At 50.6% G+C, this 17,587-nt stretch overlaps 1 protein-coding gene across 1 annotated transcript in view; it reads left to right on the plus strand.

The window, feature by feature from the left end:
• Window positions 1–6: 6 nt before the first annotated feature.
• The window catches only part of IMPA2 (inositol monophosphatase 2), a 45,699-nt gene continuing 28,118 nt past the window's right edge, over window positions 7–17,587 (plus strand). The window contains exons 1-2 of the mRNA XM_040479431.1: window positions 7–255; window positions 15,518–15,651. Of these exons, the coding sequence (XP_040335365.1) occupies window positions 160–255; window positions 15,518–15,651 (230 nt within the window). The 5' untranslated portion in view covers window positions 7–159. The remainder of the gene's footprint in view (window positions 256–15,517; window positions 15,652–17,587) is intronic.

Genomic DNA, 17,587 nt, shown 5'->3' on the forward strand with positions numbered 1-17,587 from the left:
CCCTGCCCTTCCCGCGGGCACTGCTGTGGGGCCGGCGGCGGCCGAGGCGCGGAGTGGCGGGACGAGGAGGAAGCAGTGCGGAGCCTAGTTTCGGGGCGGCGGGAGCCGGTGGGGGCCCGGCGAGGAGGGCTGGAGGTGGCGGGGCCCGGCGAGGCCACGATGAAGCCGAACGGCGAGGACGAGGAGGCGCCCGCCGGGGGCCCCTGGGAGGAGTGCTTCGAGGCGGCCGTGCAGCTGGCGCTGCGGGCGGGACAGGTGAGCGCCGCGGCCCTCCTCCCCTGCCCGGCGGGGTCCGGACGAGCACAGCCCCAGCGGGCAGGGTCGGGCCGGGCCGGGCGGCGCGCTGGCTGTAGGACGCCCACTTGGAACTTCGCAAAGTCCGAGCAGAACTCCTGTCGGACGGAAGGAGACCTTCCCTCGGGGCTCGGGAGAGCCGGGCCCGCACGGCGTGCGGCCGCGGGGCTGGGGGCAGTGGCCCGCGCGTGCGGAGTGGGTCCGGCGCGGCCGGACCGCGAGCGGTGGGCGTCTGGTATCCGCGGACCGAGGGTGCTAGGGCGCGTTTTGGTGAAAGAAGCCTTTGTGTTGGTTTACTGCACAGACCGTCCCTTTCCCTTCTCCATTCCAGGACCCGGGGGAGGTGAGCACCTTTCTCCCGTGGAGGGGGCGGCCACCTATGAAGCATTCCTGACATGGCCCCTCTCCTTTGGCCGTGTTGAGTGTCTAACTGTAGGTGACTTGACCTTTGCGTTGGAGAGAGTAGGTTAGAATTTACTAGCTTTGCAAATTAGCCCTAGGATTTTAAAAAGCCCTCCCAGGCTTGAATGCCGCAGCTGTTTGTTTTTACGGACCTTGAATAGATCCTGTGGCCAGGACGTGGGTGTGGTTGCCTCCAGGTTTAAACCCCTGCCTCGGGAGATCTGGCTGTCTTGCTGTTTGATTGTCTTTCCTCAAGCAACCTAAATCCATACCTACTCCGACCCAACAGCGGAAAAGTGGTTCCATTCAGTGTTAGGAGGAACTTGGTAATGCTGACGAGAAAAAGGACGTAAATCAAGCACCAGAGCTGAAAAGAACCTGCTACTTGAATTTGAAAAGAGAGTGCAGCTACTCTTCTCACTTTCATTTTTGCGTTTCGTTCCCCACGTTTTCCTCTGTACCCGAAGCGGTGTCTGACACATTGTAGATTCGAAGTCCTTGCGCAGTGAGTGAGCGCTGTTGGTTCTCCCAGGACGGCCAGGGTCCGGGTAGACTGAGTGGGAAGGTGGCTTACTCCTGCCTGGCTTGTTAAGGTACATGACTGTGTTTTGGTGATTGGAGGGTCAAGGTGGACAGAAGTAGCAGTGTGAGCAGATTGACTTTTTATATCCAAACAGCACTTTCTTTTTCAGGTCTAGCAGTATGAAAATGCCCTGCTGGTTTTCCCTGGGTGTTAAAGTCAGGCTGTTACCAATCCTGAGTTTGAGCCGAGTTGTCACCTGCATAGTGGATAGTGCTTCACCTTGGTGTGAATCCTCTAATCCTCTTTAAAAGTTCATTTCAACACCGAGTAGACACATTTTGTGTTGGAGGGCCCTCCCTCTGTGGTTTTAAGGATGCAAGATTCAGCCTGTAGGGAAGGCATGACTTAAAAGGTGGGTTGTGGGACTTCACCCTTTGGCTCTGTCTCCTTCCTAGTGGGAAAAGAGGACCCCAAACCTTGAGTGCTACAAGGCTGAAGTTTGTAGCTGCAGGACAAACATTCTTCCTGGAAAGGGCATCCACTGTGTACAGGGAGCACTTGCTTCCCCCCCCCCCCCGGCCCCTCACTTCCTTTCCAGAATGAGCATCATCAGGATATTTAATAACTTTTAGATTCCACCGTAAAACTCTTCTCCCTTGAAGCTTTAAGGAGAAGCCAGTTTAGGATTTGGACACCACTGTGTAAACCCTGGTGAGTTGTTATGGGTTTTTATGGTTTTTCAAATGTAGATCCATGAAGAAACGGAAGGGTTTTTAAAACTTTTATTTTATTTGAAGAGATGCTTATATAGAACTTGCAGTATGGTAGGCACAATTCTAAGGGTCTTATTAAGAGATATCTTAAGTTTTAATAACTTGCCAATAACAAAAAAAACTTTTTTTGAGAGTGGGGGAGGGGTAAAATAAAGATTCTGCCATTAGGAGTCTGGTCAGGGAGCCCAGGATTCTGGGCTCCCTCTTGGGCATTATGTGATGCTTCCTGCCTGCCGGGCAGTGGAGGGGAGAGTGGCCGGAATGGTCTATGGCTGGAACAAACAGAAGCCACACAAGGTCATTGCAACCTATGTAAAGTGGGACAGATTGTCTTATTAACGTTCTCACAGGAATGGGGTGCTGGTTGGAGAAAATCTGGCCTCTGGCCAGATAGCCCAAAGAGGGCTGAAAAGGTAGTTAATGGTGATCCTTTCCTGAGTCCTCCTTAGCTAAAGGAGTATTTGGCACAGTTACAGTGGCCTTGTGGCCCAACATGCCCACCCCCTCACCCGTACCCGATGTTCCGCTATTTTAAGTTTGCTCCTCTCAGCTTCTCCTGAGACCGTTCTGTGTGCTGAATTCCCAAGTCTGGGCTCTCTATGCTGAAATATATGCTCTATATGTTCATATATGCTCTATAGTTCTATATGTGCTCGGGGGTGGAGCGAGGGCCTCCCAAGAGATAAATATTGCCACCCTTCATCTTTCAGATGCTGGTTTGGGTCAGGGCAGCCCTACACACTTTGCCGCCACCTCCCTTTGCCCCACCCTAAGAGGTCTCCGCAAAAGTAACCTGCCCTGAAGTGCTGGCTGCCCTCTCCGCCACGGCCTCCCAGTGTTCTGCACCGCCCATTCCTGCGGTGCCCAACCACCCATGCTGGTGCCACTGCAGCCCTAGTGCCCAGCCACCTGGCTGCCGGGCTTTGGGGAGGGGAGTGACTTGAGCCCCACTGCTGTCGCCACCGCAAATACAAATAGTAATCTTCGTTGGAATGGGTGTTTGTCATCTTTGACGTGTGAGCAAAAGTATCTCAGAAAACTGCTCCTGTAGGGATAGATCTAGGTTTTGTTTAGGCCTGAAACTCAGACAACTTAGGAGCCCTCTTTAAGAAAAAAATACAAAATTACAAATTCAAAATGAGGTATAAACATCGCTTAGAATAAGAAAAATCACAACAGTATAAATTCTAAGATGCTAACAAATAGGACAAAATACATAAAAATAATTCTGTAGCTGCTTCTCAACCTTCTGTAATACTTTTCTCACATTTTTGGCTTCATGTTCTTTGTGCCTTCAAATGACTGTGATTTTGTAGTGTTTTCTATGGAGTCAGGAGGAGGATAAGTTCAGGCTCTCCAGTAGCACGACTGATTGAAATCGATTACTGATAGTTTGGAAAAGTTTATTTAGTCTTCAAACTTATTATGGGTAGGACTATATACATTTTTAGGATCGCCATCAAATTTGAGAATCCTGTCAGTTTTCTCTTATATGCTAGTTGTGAGAAGATAGGGAAGAGTTTTTTACAGACTAGCTTCTAGTTCCATATGGTCGCTTCTTTCTTTCCACGGTCCTGTGTGCCGGTTGCCGCTACGCATGCTCACACGCTCCTCTGGCCCTGCCCTTCATGTCACCATGCCAAGCCATTCGGCATGGTGGACAGTGGAAGCATTTCTGGAAGCCATTCCTACACAGGATGGCTAATAATAACTTACAGACAGATGTGACGGCAAACCCCACAGATATATTCCATCAAACCCAGAGGCAATTTCATCTCCACTCAACTTGCCTTCAGCCAGAAATGCCAGTGCCACCTGACACAAAATATAATGGAGGTCACAGTGGAAAGAGACAGTGGTTATATCTGCAGTCAGAATAGCTGATTTTTGCAGACTTAAAAAAGGTGTTCATGTGTGATCGTGTGAACACCTTGCTAAGGTCCCTGGGAGCCTTGAAGCCTCGGCTTCATTAGCTTCACAGTAAATTCACCTCTGCTCACTGGTGACAAAATCTCAGGACAAGGCAGGACACCAAAAGCCCAGGATCCACCCTCACTCAGTACTCCAGACGTCCATCCTCTCTAGTTGGCCTTACCTACCCAAAGCCCAGTCTTGAGAAGTGAGGCTGTCGTCCCTAAAGCCCCTGCGTGGACCAACCCTCTGGCTAGCCAGGTTGAACTACTTGGCATTTTCAAAACACATTGTGCTTTCCTGCCTTTCTTATGCTTCCTGACGACCATACGCTCCCTCCAGGGTTCAGCTCCTCAACCCTTTCCTTCATGGACCTTCCCATGTGACTCTCCTCATCATTCCTGTGGTGCTTCCCGGCTTTGTTCATCTCTGGTCTGGTTGCTGTGTCTTCCCTACAGTGTGCTCTGAACGTGGATGCTCTTGTGTCCACCTCTGACTCCCAGAGTGGAGAACACACATCGGTGGGCTCTGGCCCAGTGTAACCCCCTTGTCTGGCTGGCTTTGCCCACGCAGTGTTGTTTTTGATTTGTGGTTTTAATTTTTATCCGGTATATCACACGGGGAATTTAGTAAGTGAAATACCCCTGAAAGGACTGTTATGAAAAACAGCAGTGCCCTGTCCTCTATCATGCTCATCCTTTTCCCCAGAGGTCACTATTTTCAATTTTCTGATAGTTACACTTGTCTTCTGAATCACAGGCTTCCACTGCTCGCTCTGGAGTTGTCTGTTGTAGACACTGCATTTATGTTGTGAGCTGCATTTCCCGATCAGTTCCATCGTCATAAGCTCATGTTCTGTTGACTATACAATTGTAATGCATGGTTGAGTTGGATATTATAGTTGTATTACATATTTTCTTTCTCATGCAACATGTATTTTCCTTTAAAAAAAAAAAGTGTGTTTTTTCATTTGCTTAGCTTTCTGTGTATCTGCTAATAGTCATCTTTGAACTTCCCAGCAGAATGTTTGATGATCTACTCAGGGCTGTTAAACTCATCAGATTCATGGCTGTAGAGAAATGGTCTTCACTGTCTTATGCATCAGAAGCACCCGGGAAGCTTGTAAAGGCAGACTCAGCCCCCTCCCCAGAGTGTCTGACCCACTAGGTGAGGAGCAGGGTCGAGAATTAGCATTTCCACCAAGTTCCCAGCTGATCCTGATGCTTCTGGGCGGGAGACAGCACTTTGAGAACCGCTGCTGCATTTTGTTATGTGAATAAATGACTGTTTATTCAACTCTTGAGGAAACTTTGGATGATGTCCAGTTTGGAGTTATGGATAATGTTGCTCTGAACATTCTTGCGTGTGTCTTTTGGTTTCGTATGTATGTGTTTCTACTGGGGATATTTTAATGATCGGAGTGAAATAATTGCTGCGTCATCAGGTGTGAAATTCTGCCAGGTAGTTTTCTACAGTGGATGTACCAATTTACACTCCTACCAGCATGGGTGAGGGTTCCTGCTGCTCCACGTCTTGGACGACACTTGGTATTGTCTGTCTTTTCCACGGTAGCCAGTCTGATGGGTTTCAGGTGGTATTTCATTGCTTTAATTTGCATGTCCCATACGACTAATCAACCTAAGTGTCTTGTCATGTGCTTCTTGGTTATCTCGTTTTTACAATGGTGGCACTAAAATGCTGATTACAAATGTGTTCAGGCACCGAACAAATATTTATTGAGTGATTCTGACAAGGACTGTACCTTTACTCTGAGTATGATAATGAGGTTCTGGGCAGTCCTGTGTGGGGCCCTTACAGGGTGACAGGGAGCTCACTCTAGCTGCTGTGTGGGACCCTACAGTGCCCCCGGGACCAGAATTGGTTATCTGATAGGAAGCTGTTCACGTAGTCCAAGTGAGAAATGAGGGTGGATTGATTGGGCAAAAGTGAAGAAAGTGGTAAAACAGATGCGTTTCAAAGGCTGAACTGCCAGGCTTGCTGTTGGATGGAGGCAGAGTGTGAGACCCAGAGAAAAGGCAGGGATGCCTTCCAGGGTTTGGGCCTGCAAAACTGGTTAAATGGATTTGCCATCTTCCAAGATGGGGAAAGGGCAGGAGGAACAGGTTTGGAGGTGGAAGTCAAGTGTGTTTCGAGCACGTCAAGCTTGAATTGCCAGTGGATTTCTAAGTGGAGGTGTTGAGTTTGTATCTGGAGTTCAGGGCACAGGGTGAGGGTGGAGACCCCAATCTGGGAGCCCATGGCCCGGGCTGGGGTTTAAGGCCAGGTTCCGGGACCAAGAGAGAGCCGGTTTGTCCACCCGTGGACTCCGCCTTAGGGTGCTCCCAAGTTAACCTCCTGGATTTTCTCTGGGAGATTCCCAGACGTCAGTGTGTGGAGGTCTCAGGTCACTTATTTCTTTCAGAAGAGACTCCCTGCCCCTCTCCCACTGGGCGCTGGAGGAAGGGAGGTGGCGGGTGGCAGTTTCCCCACTTGCCGCCTTCTGTCCCCCACCTCCCCTCGGCCCCGTGCTGCATTTTGTGCCCCGGGTCCAGGCCTCCTGTTCCTGATTAGCTCCGCAGGTGGGGAGTCAGCCTGCACTTACAATTGTAAAACTTTTGCCAACATTTGAAACCTCCGCCAAGACGGAACTCCCGAGAGACAACTGGCGAACGTAGAGTAGCAGCTGCCCTCTGTGGGGCACATGTGGTCCAAGTGTCCTGGGCCCACCTCTCCCTGACCCTGTGTGTGAGGCCAACTGCCATTTTCCTTGTGTGTTGTTGTAAGAAAGAGGCATGTTTCTTATGCCCATTTTGCTAACAAGCTGGGGTGGGGGACGAGAGCACGCGCATTGTTTCAGAGGCATTTGCATCTGCCCTGGCAGGAGGAGTCCGTGAAATCCCACATCTTACTAAAGGGATGGAAGCAAAGGCTGGTGTCACTCCCACGTGAAGGTGAATCAGCCTCTGTGGCCCTAAGATATTTACTTGCTAACCTAATGGAGCCCTCATTAGTGGAGTTTACAGTCTTTGGGGCTGGTGGGGAGAGTAGGCTGAAATCTTACCACTTAGCCAGAGAATGGAAACGATGCTAGTGAGTTCCAGAGCCCCCCACTCCACTCCCCAGCCCTAGGAGTTGGGGGAGGGGTGCTGAGCTCTTCCAGTTAGCCTGAGGTTTAGAGAGGAGAAGGGGACTTTTGCATCTGGGCTCCTCCCTGTCTCTCGGCCTCATCAGGCTGGAACCGAAGGCTGGTGGGCTCACATCTTTCTCCCATGGGAGATGAGGGAAGACTTTAGTTGAGTGGTGGTGCCACGTCCTTGTAGCTAAGCCAGTTTCAGGATCTCTGCGTCCACTATCCCGGCAGTGCCTGGGCTACCTGGGTGGTGCACTCAGCATGCAGTGGGCATTGGAGCCCCCCACCCCAGGCCTCCTGGGACAACGGGTGGCTTAGCCAGTGATCACAATAGCATGTGGGATGGCTGTGGTGGCCATCTTCCCAGGCCCTGGAAGATGGGGGACAATTTCCTGGAAGAAGTCATACCTGCACTTGTGATTTTAAAAGGAAAAGCGGGATTCCCTAGAGAAGTTGGGTGACAGGCTCGGGAAAGGTGAGGGTGTCAGGGCAGAGAGAGAAGATGGACTCCCTGAGGAGAGAAAGCCAAGGCGGCACGCAGGAACGGCAAGCACGTAGCACGTTGGCTGAAGCTGAAGTTGGAAGAGGAGGGTCAGGCCAGTGGGTGGGCAAAGTTTGGGGGGCTTGAGGAGACCCTCAGTGGATGGTGGGGTTGCAGGGATTATTGTGCTCAAACTGACCAACGTGAGTCTCAGTGACGGTGTTGTGGGAGACCTTGGCTGTGAATTGCGAGGTGAAGGAGACCTAGTTGTGAAGAGCCTAGGGGTTTCTGGCGCAGGCAGCTGGGTGCGTTCCACTGCTTGGGAACCCCACACCTGATAGGGATTCAGGAGTCCCTGGGGGGGTTGGCTCTGGTCAGCGACGGAAGATTTGGAGCACCTGCCGCGCAATCCCTTTTCCTGCACTTACAGCTGTGACCATGGCAACTTTCCTCATTTCTTTGTGCCTTGGTTTCCTCATCTTCAACTTAATTATCACTACGTCAGAGTTCTTTTGAGGGTTCGCTAGTTGGTACGCGTGAACTGCTTGGAGTGGTGCCAGGGCAGGGTGAGCCCTCAACAGGATAATGGTGCGGCCACCAAGCTGTAGGAGGTGGGATCCAGGGAGCGGCCCCTGCTGGCGGGGCCCAGCCTGCGATCTGGGATGTGCCTCTTGTAAGGAATGGTCTGAGGTGGAGAGGGTCAGGTGACACGAAAGGCAGCTGAGGTGTGGGGGAAGGTTATCCTCAGGATGTGTCACACGAGGTGGCCAGGCGCCCAGTGGGGCTGGTTCAGAGGAGTACCGGGGCATCAGGAGGACATTGGGAGGGGGGTGGTGACCGGACTTTAAAAAGTAGAGATAGCAAGTTGGAGGAAACGCCCATGAAGCTGAAGAGGGAGGCAGTGACGCTGGAGAGCTTTAAGACTCGCTGGCTTGTGATGCCTGAGAGCCCGGCATCCATGGCCCACCTCTGCTTTCACCAGCTCCTCCTCGTTCCCGTGATTAGGTTCATTTGTGAGTTATTAGCAGATGTTAACTGCTGACCCGCATGCCACAGGAGAGCCACATGGAATTCACTTTGTGGGCTTTATTGATTGTCCTGTGTATTAGGATTCTCCAGAGAAACAACCAACTGGAGGCCAGCAAGTCCAGTTTGCAGGGTGGGCTGGCAGGCTGAAGACCCAGGGAGAGCCAGTGAGCCAGCCCAAAAGCCATAGGCAAGAAGAGCCAATGTTGCAGAATAAGACGAAAGATAGTCTGCTGGAGTTCTCTCTCACTCAGAGAAGGATCCATCTTTCCTTCTATTCAGGCCTTCAACTGATTGGATGAAGCCCACCCGCATTACAAAGAGCAATCCGCTTTGCTAGTTAAGATGTTAATCTCATCCGAAAACACCTTTGCAGAAAAGCCCAGACTACCATTTGACAAAACATTTAGGGTACCCCATGGCCCAGTCAAGTTGACTCATAAAATTAACCATCACATCACACTCACTTGTGTTCAGATATGTCTAGAACCTGAAATGTATAGTCAGTATCGTCAGGACTGTACCTCCAATCGCCACATTTTTCCCAGTCCAACAGAGGAAAGTCCTGTTGCCTATTAGAAACCCGCTTCTGGCAGAGTTTTTTTGGGGGGGGTGTGCTGGTCCATGCATTCTGGAACACACACAAGTTGCTCTGTAGTTATGGGTATTAATTGTATAGCAGACTTGGGGACAGTAACGTAGAACCAAGATGGTGTAGAGACCAGAAGGAGGCTTTGGGACACATCCCTGAATGATGCTCCTGACACGGAACCCGATGGTTTCCCTTCTTTTAGGTTTGGAATTCAGGAGTCAATGACTAAAGGCTCATATTTTATATATTAAACATTAACAGAATGTTATCTGGAGGGAACCAGGCCAGGAGGTCTGTGAAGTGCATGCTTAGTTAGTGAGTAGCTGAAAAACATTAATTAAAAAACAGCATACACTAACTGACTGCTGGCAGAAGGAGCATGTTTACAGTGTTAAGAGCAAAGATAGCTGTGGTAAAGGGCTTAGCAGGGAAGTGCCCTGACAGCCTCATGGCCACCCCCCTGTGAATGGGACTGTGGTGGAAGGCAGGGGCTGTGTGAGTCTACTGCTGATTGATTGAAAAAAATACAGCACTCTCTCGTCGCCCTTCCTTGCAGTGTAGGAACATTTAAGAATAAATCTTTTCTTAACCCGGTATTTTAGGATCCCATTTGAGATCTGTACCTTGTGTATAGGTTTTTGATTTTTGCCGTAAGTCATTAAGTTCCGTCAGGCATTTGCTCTCAAAAATAACAGTGGTGCACGTCCTTGTGTACATAGAAATCATTTGGCGTCCCAAGACCATGACATAGGATTCCTCATTTAGTTCTTCCAACAACCGTGTCTGAGGTGCCACTGTTATTACAGATGAGGAAACTAAGGCTCCGAGAAGCTCGGTGATGCCCTCCACAGTCTCCCAAGTGGAGTTGGAACTCAGATCTGTGTGATTCTAAACTGTAGGTTTATCATCTGTGCTCCCTACTGATATTATGAAATGGGTGCAAGCAAGAACGGCATTCTAGACCGGGGGATTTTTCATATGCATTTCCTCCCCAAAGAACCAGCGTTTTCAAGTCACTGGGGACTGAAAGGAGGCTGCCGGTTCGTCTAGCTTTCCCAGGTGTGGGAGCCCGCCTGATAAGTCTGTGCTGTCCCACTGCAATGCATGTCACCTTGCCGGGTCTAGAGCCTGAGGGGCAGTGTTGTGGGGAAGGCTGGGTCCTGGACCTGACAAGATGAAAGGCAGGGCTCCTGCCCTGCAGCCACTTCCCATCTAGTGGAAGAGGCTGGACAGTGCCTTATACTGATAAAGCAGTGTAGCGCGTGCAGCAACTGAGATGTGCCTTCGGTGCTGCGGGAACCGCTGAGCCAAGGGGAAGGGCCTCACCCAGGGTGAGTGGGCGGAGGGCTACACAGGCAGTTTCCTGGAGGAGACGAGCGTGAGCAGGGTCCTCAAGGACAAATAGGCTTGGCCCTTGCAGGAGAAAGAACGTCCGTCCAAAGACGAAGTTGCTGGAGAGGGAACAGCAGAGAGTGACTGGGCATGGCAAGGGGGACAGGTGCCACCCAGGCTGGCCACAGATGTCCTCACACACAGGACGTGGGGCCTGCCATCCTTTCCAAGGCGGCGTGGGGTGGGGCAGGGAGAGGACAAGTCACAGGGTGTGCCAGGAGACAGATCTGCTTTCTGGAGAGGCCGCTGGGCTCTGGGTGGACGACGCTGCAAAGGGGCAAGACAGGAGGTTTGGAGGTTGAGCAACACGGGCAAGTGAAGGCAGGCAGCGTGAGGTTAGCGTAGTTCTGGGAAGTCATTCAGAAGTAGGGTCCACATATCTGGGTGTGTAACCCGATGAGAGGGAGGAGTTCAGGTGTCCCAGCGGATGGGATCCAGGGCCTGGAGGAGCTGCGGCAGAGGAGAGAGGGCTGGCCCCAGCACCGCTTCAAGTTGCCAGTGAACACGAAGGGTGGTGTGGCCTGCCCCACCGTTAAAGGACACGGGCACATTCAAGTCCCATGGCTTTCCTTGTGACACATGCCCACGTCGAAACAGTCATGGCAGAACAGTCATAAATATTAATAGACACAGACCAGAAATATTTTGAAAAAGAGCATGATTCGACACCTTCCTCCTGAATCCATAAATCTCCCCTCCTTTGTGTGATTTGTAGCTAGGGCCTGGGTCCTCTGGAAAGTGTGCCCAGATGACATCAGACATTGCCCAAACTGCCCACACAGGTCCCTGAGCATGCATCTCCTCAACATACGAGGGTTGTGTATATTTTGGCTCTTAAAGACCAAATGCATAAATACCAGGGCGGTTAGATATGGCTTCACAAGAGCACTTGCTAAAAAAGTCTTCCAGACTTTAGTCACCTATGAGCTCAGTGTGTAGCAACCAAGAAATCTTCATTCCGATGTTCACCAACACCTGACTGTGTAGCAGCCCCCGTGTAGGCCACAAAATCCACCTGTGGAAGGTGGATACCTAGACAGGACCGATGGGGCTCCTTCGCCGGCATGCACTGACGTGGAATCCCAAGAGGCCAGCTGTGTGGTTTGTGTAAGTGCCCTAGCAGCACGCTGAGAGGGTGAGTGCCCTCCCTGCTGTGCCTGCAGATGTTGGAGACCCATCATACAGGAGGTGACATCTGAGCTGAGTCACCACATGGGCCAGAAGAAGGCTGGCAGTCCTGTCGGAGGGGAGACTTGAGAGTGAATGATTCACTTAGGCTGGAGCCCAACAGTCATGGAGCGGGGAGGGGAGGGAGAGAGAATGCAGAGTTTAGGTGAGGCCCATTTGTTAGGTTGGTGGCTTGGCTTTGTTCACAGACCAGTGACAGAAGCAAGGCAGGTTTCTTTCTTTCCCACAACAGCCCAGTTAGGGGTCTGGGGAAACGGGGGCTGTGCTTCTCCAAGTCACCCAGGGACCCAGGTTCCTTGGCGTTTGTTGCTTTAAGGAGGTGTTCTCTTCCCACATGACCAAAGCTGACCTCTCACCCCCACAGCTACATCACCAGCTGGTGGCAAAGGGGGAAAGGACAGGAGGGAGTAGTGCGCAAACAGTGGCCTTTTATGGTGTGACTCAAGTTGCACGTTCACATCCTCCTGGGCAGAAAGCAGGGCCACGCCTACCTGCCTGCGAGGCAGAGAGGTGTGGACTGTTGAGTCTTGCTAAACTTGGGCCTTCTCTCCCTGAAAGGAAGAAGAGGATACTGGCTACTTGGGATTAAAGTCTCTGCCAGGAGACCACCTCTCAAGAGCTATGGTATGCCACCTGGGGGGTTTTGTATCCTCAGAGTCTAGGGAGCCCCTAAGTGTTTTATGCTGGGATTAAGGTCAGGGGGTTAGCAAGCCCTTCTGGTTGTGGTTTGGTGAGTGGACACGGGGGCCATAAAGCAGATTCGGGCTGGCTCCAGGAGGGGGGGGAGGGCAGTGGATGGAGGCTGGAGGAGGAGACTCCAAGTCCATCTTAACTTTCTCACAGGATAACCAAAAACCCACAGTGAAACAAAACGAAGAGACCAAGGTGGTCAGTGTTCATATAAGCGCTAATGGTCCAGTTGGAAAAAATGTGCAGAGTCTATCCAAGCAGTTTGTTGTGTATTTTCTTCATGATTCAAAGACTTCTGTGCACCTACTCTATGCCAGGTATGGTTCTAGAGGCTAGGGGTGTGGCAGGGAACCAAAGTGCCTCTGCTCTCCTGGGGGAGACATACCATCAACAAAGGGACAAGTGAGATGATTTCAGATGGCAAGAAGTTCTGGATAGGTTAGAAGATATAAAGTCCCTGGAATAGAAAGAGATTTGGTTAGGACCAGCCAGAAAACCAGAGTGGCAGAAGGATGGCGAGACTGGGAGTGGCCTATGGGAGGTGACATCTGTAGGTCTGGGTTTTTCCTGAAAGCCATGGCAGTCTTTGCGTAGTTCTAAGCATTAAAGTGATTGGAGCTGACATATGTTTAAAAACCGCTCTGGCTTCAGCACAGAGGCTGCAGGGTGCATGGTTGGAATCATAATCTTGAACTGTACAAATGCTTACTACATGTGCGGGTAGGGGCAAGTGTAACATGAAGCCGGAAGCCTGTGTCCTCTCAGGGTGGAGGTCCCAGGACTTCTGTGTGGTGCTGGGTCAGAACATCCAACCCCCGGGGACTCTTCCTCCTTGTGGGGTTTGAGAACCTGCTCTCAGCCCAACTACTCCAGTGTGGCCCCCAGCATCGGTGTCACCATGGAACTTGTCAGAAATGTGAACATCAGACCTCAAACCCCACACCTACTTAACCACCAAAGTTTTCACTTCAGCAAGACCCCAGGTGACTGACTCATGCACAGTGAAGTTTGAGAGGCTTTGGTGGTGTGTCCTCTAGTCTTCCTCTCCCCTTTCCTCTGCTTGCATACATACCCCACACATAACCACATGCACTCCCTTCACACCTCCCCACACCTCTCCCCTTGCCTCTGCTTGCATACATACCCCACACCTCCCCACACCTCTCCCCTTCCCTCTGCATGCATACATACCCCACACGTAACCACACACACTCCCTTCACACCTCCCCACACATACCACATACATCATATACACGTGAACCACACACACATCACATGCACACATAAAGCACACACGTATCACATACACAAATACATAAACCACACATATTGCCCATGTATAAACCACACAGATGTTGCCTACGTGCACATATGAACCAAATCACACACATGCACATATAAACACACACCATACCCCCCCCCCATACATGCTCCACACTGACTTTCCATACAAGATGCAAGCTCACTGCCAAATGACCTACAAATAGGAGGTCTAGACTAGCCCAAAATTTAGGGATCCCTGGAGGACAAGGGCAGATGCTACATGAGCTAGATTGAGAAGTTTCAAATTTAAAAACAAGGAACCTGTGGAGATTTGTCTGGTAGGAACTTGCTGTGTGCACATTGATGTTTTAAGGAGATCAACCTGACAGTGCTAAGCAGAATATTGCAAATAGAAGGCCCCAAGTGGCAGACAGTCTGGGGACTGGCATAGAAATGTTCATGGATTATATGTGAGTGCTATATGCTTTGTCGTTCACATTATTTACAAAATTACACTCCACATTTTCTGTAATATGTATCCGTTTGCAACCAAGATGAAAAACTGAACAAAACCTGTCTAGGCTCAGCACTGTTTTGTCCGGCTCTAGGATGAGGGCAGTAATTTGAGGATTGCTCAATGTCTCAGGGTCTCCTGCTTATTCTTTAAAATCCCATCTGAGGTCCTCTTCCTCTCTGCAGACTTGGGGGTCATCTTTTCCTGCCCTCCTGCCTTTCAGCACCGTTAGTACATAGCACAGGCTGGCCATGAAAGAGGCACTCAGGAAACATAAAGGTAGAAGGATAAGTCAAAGGATGTCGAGTCTGGGTAGCTGTGTGATTGGTGGTGCTTTGGAAAGAAATGCAGGATCTTGGGATGGTAGCCAGTTTGGGAGGAAAGGTCTGAAGTCATTTTTAGGTGTCCTGACTTTGTCATTGTGCAGAAGGAGACACTGAGCTGTTACAACAGACAAAAATGAAAAGAAAGCCCTGGGCTGGAGAAGGAGTGCTTTTTATTTATTTCACAGAGTAGACCTGATCCTTCCCAAGTGTCCTGTGACGGATTAACCACTCCGCACACCTTCCTGTTTGGGCCCTCCAGGGGTTTCTAGAGCCAGATTGGGCCAGGCACGAGGCGGTGCCGGGAGGCTCCCTCTGCACCTTGCCTCTGCATTTAGTGCAGCGGGTTTGGACCGGATGTGCTGGGGCTTGCACATCCACAGAGCCTGCCTGTGAGCCCAGAACTGGGGATCAGTGAGGTCCTGGCACCTAAGCCAGCCCATGTGCACGTCCCCCTTGGACGGCCAGTAGCGCCCTGACCAGAGCAGCAGGGAGAGCGGGACTTCCTGTTGGTGAAGTGCCTCTTAACCTCTCCCGGGTCTCCTTGTTGGAACGTTTGTAATCTGGATTCAAGAGCATAGTCCATTCCATGTGATGTGTAAAGTAAATTAGGGAAAATACATTTTTACACTGAAATCAAATTCCCGGGACTCTCTGGGACAGAGGTGTTAGTTACATAATCTTCCACGGGTTGAAACTTCACGCTCTTCAGAGCCACTGTGTCTTTTCCTTCAAAGAATTGCTCACAGGCTGGGCAGGATAGCTTCAACCAGTGAGCCCACCTTCTGGTGCAGGAATAGCGGGTAGTTAGGTTCACTGAACGCCCAGCAGAAGGTCTTGTGTGTGATGTTGAACCCCAGCGGCCTGCCCATGTTAGAAGCAGCCGGTGGCCCTCAGACCCACACCCGCCACCTCTTTTGTTCAGAGTTGCCCACAGGAGGCGTGAGTGTCTCTGCGAGACGAGGGAGCTCGTCGGTTTAACCACCTCCTGTACTTTTATGTACTTTCATTTCAGATCATCAGGAAAGCCCTTTCTGAGGAAAAACGCGTCTCAACAAAAACATCAGCTGCAGACCTCGTGACAGAAACGGATCACCTTGTGGAAGGTTTAATTATTTCTGAGCTGCAAAAGAGGTTTCCTTCGCACAGGTAGGTGTGTTCATTGGGAAGACACCCTAGTAGCATGCTGCCAGCATCTGACTTGGGGTGCCAGGTCGCTGGTTGCTGGGAGCAGATGTGAAGCAGGGAGCCTTACAGTCTGCCTCTAAGACAGCGTGGTAAACACACAGTTGTTTTCATTCATCTTACTGTCATCTTGACGACCCTCATGTCAATATGTTACCTTACAAATACCGAGAAAGGTCCACTTCCTATAACGCACCCAGGGGAAGTCTCTGCTGTCCTCGGCTAAGTCACTTGGCATATTTCTGGAGGGACTTGTGTCTGCTTGGTGACCCCATGCAGACTTTCCAAGACGGACGCGGCCCCAGGTCCACTGGCTGATGGTGCGCCCCTGCCGGTCCTCAGTGATGCACCCTCTTGTGCCAACCAAGACCAGCAGACCTGGAAAGCTGCTCTCCACCCGAGAAGGCCCTTATTAGGACTCTGCCCTCTTCTCTAGAGCAGAAGTTCTTAACCGTTCTGGCATCACCATGTGGAGAATCCAATGCAAACCACTAATTTTTTCCTCAGAAAAATTCAAATATGTATGCGGCATTTCGCATCTAGCTCCAGGGGAACCCTAGACCTCAGAGGAAGACTCCCCTTGAACTCTGAGTGGGGTTCTCAGGCCCTCCTTCACCTCTGGAGTTCTGCAGAAGAGAGTTGGAAAACCACTGCCTTAGATGAGAGGGGTCTTTCTCCTCACAGAGGAGACTAGAATAGGAGCTCTTGGATTTCTGGTTGTGGATAACTGTGATTGTGGTAAGGTTCCATGTTTGATGGGCTTACACAGCAGAGACCTGGAAGGTGACCTCCCTGAGCATCCATCTGGCACAGGGTGGGTGCAACAGAGTTTTTCCCCTGTGAGTGATTAAATGAAAGAAGGGACAAGCCAGCCTTCAAACATACCTCCTTTTTTCCCTGTTGTTTCCTCCTAGCTGGTTAGGTCATCTCAGGGTCACCAACTCTCCTTTCGAAATTCTCTCTGCCAGTGGGTCACGTTTGTTTTGTTGACACCCTTTATGTGTGACCGTCTGTTATTTCCTATTTCCTTATTCAGTGTGAAGTCAGGATTCCTAACATCTGTTATAATATTTTTAAGCTCTAAAATGTTTATGATTTTCTTTTAACATTTTGAAATATAAGGTAAATGACAATGCCAAAAGAATTCTATAGGTTGCTTTTATTCTTTGAGAGGAAAAAGGCTGCAGTAACCAACCAGCTGTTTGTGGTTGAGGAACTGTTTTGGTGCTTGAAGTTTCTGTGGTATTGGTCCAGGTGGCCGTGGCAGAAGTGAGGGCTGGCTTGGTTATGTGGTAAAGGCCTGGAGGTCACTGCAAGACCAGACATATTGACGTTATCAGGGCTTGGCTTCTGGCGTATTTCAGTTAGAATACTCTTGCCAAACTGAATTCTGAAATCACATACCTATTGTATGTGTTGGCAGCAATTGCTGAGTGGTTTGGGTCCACTCTTGTGGATTCATGTCAATATGGGGCATGGATTCCATTTGTACAAGGTATATTTAAATCTTCATTGCTGCATATTCCAGGAGAAAAGTCAGTGTGTTATATGAGTGATTGTACCTCCTTCCGCCCCCACCACCCTCCCCCGCCCCACTTGACCCTGCAGCCTGGGGTTGCCTGGAGATCACCAGACTCTGAAGCCCCTTTGGAAAAGCATTGACCCAGGGCAGTGGACCCTACCTAGGGTGTACTCCAGGCCCACCTGGGAGCTTCTCCAACCTGCTAATGCCCGGCCTCCATCTCTAAAAAGCCCTGGGAGATGCAGATGCACACATCTGCCCAGGAATCCGTGATTTATAGCGATGGTTCCCAAACTGCCCCAAGCTGGTGCCAGCCAGCCTGTGAGGGAAGAGATGTGGCTGCCCAGTGGTAAGCCCCGGCGTTTTGCCGCTTCCTTC

This window comes from Herpailurus yagouaroundi, unplaced genomic scaffold (assembly GCF_014898765.1).
Source record: "Herpailurus yagouaroundi ecotype Mexico unplaced genomic scaffold, PumYag 142, whole genome shotgun sequence".
NCBI lineage: Eukaryota > Metazoa > Chordata > Mammalia > Carnivora > Felidae > Herpailurus > Herpailurus yagouaroundi.